The 7,522-nt window shown below is 33.8% G+C and overlaps 2 protein-coding genes across 2 annotated transcripts; one reads left to right on the forward strand and one right to left on the reverse strand.

The window, feature by feature from the left end:
- Window positions 1-1,187: 1,187 nt before the first annotated feature.
- Window positions 1,188-2,923, reverse strand: BDQ94DRAFT_32908 (HNH endonuclease signature motif containing protein). Its single transcript, XM_026775505.1, has 3 exons — window positions 2,619-2,923; window positions 2,226-2,549; window positions 1,188-2,178 (listed from the first exon to the last, which is right to left on the reverse strand). The coding sequence occupies exons 2-3, from the start codon at window positions 2,478-2,480 to the stop codon at window positions 1,387-1,389; spliced, it is 1,047 nt and encodes a 348-aa protein (XP_026619283.1). The 5' UTR covers window positions 2,481-2,549; window positions 2,619-2,923; the 3' UTR covers window positions 1,188-1,386.
- Window positions 2,924-4,873: 1,950 nt separating this feature from the next.
- Window positions 4,874-5,704, forward strand: BDQ94DRAFT_176508 (uncharacterized protein; the record flags this gene model as incomplete). The annotated part of the gene is made up of 3 exons (XM_026772710.1): window positions 4,874-5,140; window positions 5,241-5,417; window positions 5,468-5,704. 3 exons carry the CDS (start codon window positions 4,874-4,876, stop codon window positions 5,702-5,704), a joined length of 681 nt encoding a protein of 226 aa, XP_026619284.1.
- Between the last annotated feature and the right edge of the window lie 1,818 nt (window positions 5,705-7,522).

The following is a 7,522-nucleotide window of genomic DNA, read 5'->3' on the forward strand; positions in this document are numbered from 1 at the left end:
GGCGTTGTATTAACAATTTCTAATTATATTAAATAATAGTTTAGTTTTGCCTGAGCGCTGCTCTTATCAGCGCTTTCTGCCTGGCGAGTCCGCCTTACTAGTAGGTCAACTAGCAGAGGTCCGTAACACAGTGCTCAGGCAAAACTAAATTATTATTTAATATAATTAAGAATTATTAATACAATATTCAGAACAGCTATATATTATATAATTATTTATTATTAAATTTATTATTAGAAATATACCCGGGGTATATAAAAATCTCAAAATTAATTACTGATTTACTTTGGATAGTATATAATATAATATATAAAAGATAAAATATATAAAGATACTTTCTTATATATTTAATTAGTTTTATTCTTTATACTTAATATTATTATTTTTAAATAATTATATATTTAAAAGCTTAGTTATAGAATACTTATCTGTATTTACTTATAAATAATTATATAATATTATTCAGTCTTACTTCTCTTCTCTTATTTATAATTAAATTATTTCTCAGATAGTCATCAGTCAATATCTTTTTAATGTAGTTTGACGGTATGTATATCAATGTGGCTAAGCTAACTGGGACAGGGAAGCGATCCTAGGGTTTGACAATTCCTTACCTAGTTGACAGGCTTTCTACCCTGACAAGTAGATCCTATCACATTAAAACATTTTCTGTATATTTTACTGAATTCTTTTTAAAAAATTTTCTTATAATTATTATTTCTTTTATTTAATAAAATAATAAAATATTATTTTAAATTTTTATATAGAGTAAAGCTAGTCTGGCTTTTTTTTATTATTATATTTAAAAAAAATTATCAATTAACTATTTTTTTTAGAAATTCAGTTCAGACTGTTTTATTTTAATTATTTTAATATTATTAAATATATATTAAATAGATACTGGTAGCCCTACTAGATAATTAATTATTTATAATATTAATTTAAAAAAATAATTATCTGTAATATTTAATATTATACAAAAGTTAATAGAATAATTTTATTTAATATATTTAAACTAGAATATCAAATATAAGAGAAGAAAGGAAAGAAGTATAAGAAAATATATATTAATAATAAAAATAAATAAATAAAATAAAGTAAATAGAATAAACAAACAAGATTATATATAACTAATAAAATCGATGAAAACTAGGTTATGTGTCTCAGTCATGTTACTCACTATCATAGCTGGGTTGTAGCGAGCCGGCTGACCTGCTCTAACAATTGTATTAAATAATTTAGAAGTTTCATGGTGAATTAAATCTTTATTAATTTTTAAGATAAGAATAAAAACCATTTTCATATACTCATAGTTCTTCTGCTTTCAGTACAATTTGAGATGTAAATCATGATGATTGGTGATGGTACATATCAGTGATGGCGATATCAGTCTTGACCCATTCCTTCGATCTCAGCGTTAGATGTCATAGAACGAGCAGTATATAGGGAGTACTTCATCCCCCCTCTGACATTCTGACTGACTGACGAAGCCGGAGAGGACTGGGATTCATATACCTGACTAGATGACGGCATGTGGAGGGGAGGAGAGATTGGTCTGAGGCCAAAATCATCTTCACCTTCATCATCATCATCCTCTTCCAGCTCCTGCGGCTCGGCAGCTCCACTTAATGCAGTGACCCTCTGTAAGATCCATTGCATTTCCATTATCGTAGTATCCGGTAGTGGCAGTAGAATAGGATCCGGTGTTATAAGATGAATATGCTCCCCGGAACGAAGACATTGTTGGCGTATGGAATTATATAGGCATATACCTGCTCCTTCGGGGTTATAATCCCCTGGCAAGTCTGGAATATTGCCCAATGTTATGGCTTTGTTGGGTTGCTGCTGTTTAAGCCACCATATCCGCAGTGTAAGACGGGTCTGATCATCACTCATACTGACCGGCTCGAGGGCGAACAACCCCTTGGTGTGCAAACGATGGGCCAGAGGATTGAGAAGCATCATGTTTTCAGGCTCTTCCGTGCCCATTTCTCCGGAGAAGACAGCGTCTTTCCATTTCTTGACCCTCTCATCGGACCAGAAACGTTTCATATTGCTCCAGAAGAATTTTGTTGACTCGACTGTTATATCCCGTAAAGAAAACGGGTAAACATGCGCAACGTCACAATAATCACCCGGTGTCTGTGTGATTACACACGAGACATCTCTTTGCTTGCACTTTATAACTGTTAGTATAGGACCAGGAACTTCTTTAGATCCCTTACAATCTTTCTCGCTGCCTCGTCTCTTCTCAACCTTTTAGATGGGACTGGGGACTCAATCGACGCAGCGGGACGCTTGTTCTTGTTAGGAGTATTTATAGGAGTACTAAACGGGCTATCCATTGGAGATGATTTCACTTCCCGGGGCTCCTCGGAGTCTGAAAGAGCTGTCTGTAATGCCAATTTCGGTTTCGATATCTTAGTCGCCGAATAGAGCTCTGTGGCTGCACCAGAAACAACTGCATTGCAGTCAATCATACCTTGCTTTCGATTATGGGATGGGGATGATATTGCTGATGAAAGTCTCGATTGCAGTCCAACATCACGCTGGGTCCCTTGATAGAAAGTTAGATTCATTGTTTAGTAAGTGATTATACCAGAACATCGCGAACATACATTGCTGAACTAGTTTGTAATTATCATAGGCATACAGTATATCATACAAGTCTTTTGCCTCTAGACCTGCAAGATATCTAAGCCTTTCCATATCGGACAGCCACAAACAAGCCCATGAGGTGGGTGCATTTAAGTGGAAGGGTATCTTGCGAGTTATAGCTGCCATCAGCTCTCGTCTCTCGTTGTCGGCAAATTCGGCACCTGGCGAATCCATCTTGAACGATTTTGGGAGTTGAATCGATAAATCTAATGATCGTAATGAGTTTGAGTAGAGGGAGGATGTCGAATGAACTTTTTTAGTTTGGTGGTAGAGGTGGAGAAATCTTTGGTTGGGACGGAGGTGGTGTGACGCGGGACGCATCACGTGGGAACATTGAGTCAGGTCTATGATCCCCGGACACAGTGCACACCTTGTCCACCTCTATTTTAACCTATGCTTAGTGTTTCTTGTATATACTTAATTCTGTACATCTTTTTAGTTTTTATTTACTCTTTATTTTTTGTCTTTATAGAGACTTGCTTTTGCATATCTCTTCTATTATTAATTTATTATTTTTCTATTTATTTCTCATTTCTTGTAAATACTTATTTTTCATATATCTTTCTTCTTATTTTTCTATTTTTGCTTTCTATTCCTAGAAATACTCATATATATAAATATAAAATATTTTTTTATTAGATTATACCTGTATGAAGTGGTTCTTAATCTTTATTAAATATATATTTTTAGATTTTTACTATAGATATTAATTTATAGTTTTTGAATTATAATTATTATATATTTTTATATATATTTATTCTACAGCAGCGGGTTTATGATTTTATTAAATAAATATTGAATATTATATTTTAAAATACTTAGGTTTTTATTTAATAAGACTTTTTCTAAAACTATGTTATCTGTACTCTAGTTTACTATAAATAATATTTTTCTAAGCTAGGAAAATAACCTATAAAATAAATAGTTAAATTTAATTTATTATTAATTTAATCTAAATTATAAGAATTATTCCAAAAAAGATTATATCAGAAATAATAAAGATTATATTTATTATATTTATTATATTTAATATTTATTATTCTAAGGCAGCCTGCCAGTAAGACAATAATATTAAATAATAAAAATATAAATGAAATTTTATTTAATAAAAATATTATGTTAAATCTGGTTTTTATTTTATATATATATCTACTGTGATAGTTCAGATTTTCTGTTTATTTTAATATATATATAGAAAAAGTATATTCTGTTAACTTACAGTACTTAATATTTAGAATAATCTTTAAAATATTATATAATAAATTTTTTATATTTTTATATTTATAAAGATATATACATAGATATTAAATTCTTTTAAAATTAATATTATAATAATTTTAAGTAAAATTATATTTAAAAGACTTACTTTTTATTTTTTTTATTTTATTTTATAATACTGAAAATATTTATCTTTCTAATAATTATTTTAAAAAAAGATTAATCTTAATAATATAAATTTTTTAAAATACAGATGCTTGCTGATCTGTACAGTAAATTATAATAAAAATTTATTATATTTAATTAAAAAAGAAAATATTTTAAATTTATGTGATAGGATCTACTTGTCAGGGTAGAAAGCCTGTCGACTAGGTAAGGAATCAACCACGAAGCACAATAGATTCATCTGATAATGACAAAGATAGCCTATATCCACGGAGTAGACTGATCCTTGAGGATCAGTGGCCTTCTGTAAGGGAATCGGCACCTTATAGGTATCGAGAAGGTATAGAATTGCTATCGATGACCTCACGACTCCGATAACTGGATTATTCTATCACAAATGGCGCCCTCCTTCGCTGAAGCGAGCCACCTGGCTCGGGTGTTCGGGGATAACCTCATGCGTTCCCGATTCGGAACGGTATGGATCCGGTAGTGAAAGGTGGGGAATTCGCGGGGAACACTGCGGAGGTAGGGTCACGTGTTGTTCATGTATAGCTTCACCAGTGTTTAGTTGTATTTGCATGGGTGGATCCATTGGGAAGAAGTGTCAACAAAAGAATCTCTCGTGTTATTCCTCTTTCTCTCCTTCTTCTACCTCGCGGTCGTCGTTCCTTTCGTGTTAGCCTGTCGTTTCGCTCGCTTTCTGTGGTCGTTTTGCGCGTCTTTCGTCGTCTCTTGCGCTATTCATCTATCGATTGACGAAGAAGTGTGTCTTCGCGTTCGTTTCCCCCTCTTTTTACCAACGTATCGCGTCCCTTACGTTGAATCCTTGATAATGCCTCGTGCGACTGGCCGTGGTCGTGGTGGCCGAGGTGCCAACCGAGGCGCTGCTGCTTCGGCGGTAGTTAACCATCGTCCCCTGCGCGATACGGCTATTAAGCCAAAGTATCTATGGTGTATGTGCTGTCTTAGAACCGCTGTAGGCGAATTCAACCCGGTGAACCTGGAAAAACAAGCCCCTTTCGTGATTGACTGCGTTCTCAATGCGGCCGGTTCGGTACTCTGTCGTCAGTGCTTCGATAGACGTAGCGGCTGCGAATCAGTATGATTTCATGGCCCGTCTTTGGAATAACATGCTAACTGTCTAGTCGCCCGCTGGAACCCTCGGAAACGCTCACGAATACACCGATTTACTTGAATAGTACGCGGAGACCTTCTTCGTTGACTTAGAGGAGGGACAGGAAAACGAAGATATCGTGATTTTTAATGAAGATGTTCGCCGCGCAATCAATGAGGCATTTAAACAGCTATCCTCTGCCTTTGTACAGACGGTAGCGGTTCATCGTCGTTACCACGGCTTGACGACCAACCAGAAATCGGTATGTAAAGATGGGCTCGATTTGGTGCTGATATACTAACGTTTTGCCAGCGTCGCGTTGTTGATTATGAAGCGTTTTTAGCGCGCCGCCGTGAACTCCCGGGAGTCAACTACGAGAAGTTGTATTTGATGCCGGGCGATACGGGATATGTTCTGTGGACCAGCGCAAAGCGGTCGTTCCGCACCGCCGTTACTGAAGCGTTGAACTGGCAATTCGAGGGCGATGACCTCGATAACGTGCTCGATGACGTGTTGAACGGTTGGCCAGTCATTATTGGGGAGTTGTAGAGGCTTTTCGGTATGGCTTCACTGGTTATTCGGCCTTGGGGCGCAGGGTTATTGGATCTCAGTATGTATGGGCGCCGCCCGTCGCCTGATAACGGTTGCAAGTAATGTATTTATTAACGTGCTGGGATAGGATAGTACCAATTCACCGGATATTATGTGGTTTGAGGTGTCTCCAATGGTTAGACACAGTATTGGTAGCTATTCGGCAGTGATTCTTTGTGTTTTCGTTGGTCGCCGCGAGCGTTGATGCTTCTTTTGGTAATCTCTTATACTTCCCTGTGCGTTCGCCATGTTTTTGCTAGGGATCCATTGATTATACTCGCTGGGCCACTCTTTCCATTTGATTAAGTAGTAGTCTTGGCCATCGTATCGCTGGTAGTCCTTGACTTCTTCGACTTCCTACTCATCTTTATCATCTAACTCCGGCATCGGGAGTAGTTCTTCATGGTTTCCCCTAGCGTTCCACGGTTTTAATAGAGAGACGTGGAATACATTATGGATTCGTTCATATTCCTCTGGTAAACACAAGCGATACGCTTGGGATCCAATGCGTTTAAGAACCCGAAACGGTTCTATAAATCTTGGAGCTAATTTTCTTGACTTCTTCAGTCATAGGTTCTGGGTTGACAGCTTGACTAGATCTCCTTTTTTGAAATAGAATAGCTTCCTGCGCTTATCATAATATTTCTTTTGCTTTTCCGTAGCGGTTTACTAAGTCTTTTATAGCTGTTCTTTTATTTTTTTTAAGCTTCTTGATTCTATTCTGTACGGCCGGGATCTCTTATTATTAAGAATCACTCTTAATTCTGATATGAAAGTCTGGCGAATAACTGTATAAAATAATATTTAGTAATTAGTCTGTGGTTATATTATCTATATTATTATAAGTAAATTAAACAGCTGGTAGTAATGCTGGCCAGTTAATATTAAATATATTAAAATAATATCAGAGATAGTATTCTAAGATTTGATTTATTCTTTCCATTTATCCATCGGTTTAGAGATGAAACGCTGTCGAAAGTTTCAAGATTATATAATTATTATAGATTAAACTTAACCAGAATTTATTTATAAAAATTGATTTTTAATCAGATACCACTCCATTGGAGGGCCTGAAAACTAATTTAACTTATTTATAGAATAATTCAGTAAGATCTGGAGTAGTTATTATTAATAAAACAGTAAAGAAGAGATAGTATTTTAAGAATTAATTAATAATAACAAGAATAGCATCAACAGTTTTCTTATATTAAATAATAGGAGATAGTCCTGTTATAAAGTCTATTACTAATTTAGTAAAGAAATAGAAGAAAATTAATAATAATTTTAAGCTGTTATATAATTAATATTTTAAAGCAGTATTATCTTAATATATTAAGTAAGTTTAGATATATTTAACTATATTTTTCTATAATCTATTTTAGTAGAATTTTCTGTATAGCAGTACTTCTGTTTGTGTCTTTCCAAAAAAAATTATATAAAATAATAATAAAAGTATAAGAAAGCAGAAGACAGAATAGATATATATAATAATATTATATAAAATAAATAAATAAAAAAAATTAAATAATAAAGCAGAATTTAGATAGAGATTATTATTAAAATTAAATATAAAATAAAGATTGAGCCGCGGTGAATCTAGAAATAAGTAATTTTTTTTATTTTATTATAAAGCAGACTTTGTATAAAGAAAATTTCTTTATTTTATTATAAGCTGGATTTTATATTATATAAAAAAATCTTTCTTACTCTAGTACGAGAAGAAAATCATGTATAATCAGAAAATTAAATAATTTTCTAAGTATATTTCCAGTTTTT

The sequence above is a fragment of the Aspergillus welwitschiae genome, assembly GCF_003344945.1.
Source record: "Aspergillus welwitschiae strain CBS 139.54b unplaced genomic scaffold BDQ94scaffold_159, whole genome shotgun sequence".
In the NCBI taxonomy this organism is placed as follows: Eukaryota; Fungi; Ascomycota; class Eurotiomycetes; order Eurotiales; family Aspergillaceae; genus Aspergillus; species Aspergillus welwitschiae.

Bases quoted from the DNA above. Each gene is read 5' to 3' on its own strand.
- BDQ94DRAFT_32908 (XM_026775505.1), bottom strand. From the start codon at position 2,480: ATGATTGACTGCAATGCAGTTGTTTCTGGTGCAGCCACAGAGCTCTAT. The intron at 2,179-2,225 runs GTAAGGGATCTA...ACAGTTATAAAG, and splicing joins ACGAGGCAGCGAGAAAGATT to TGCAAGCAAAGAGATGTCTC.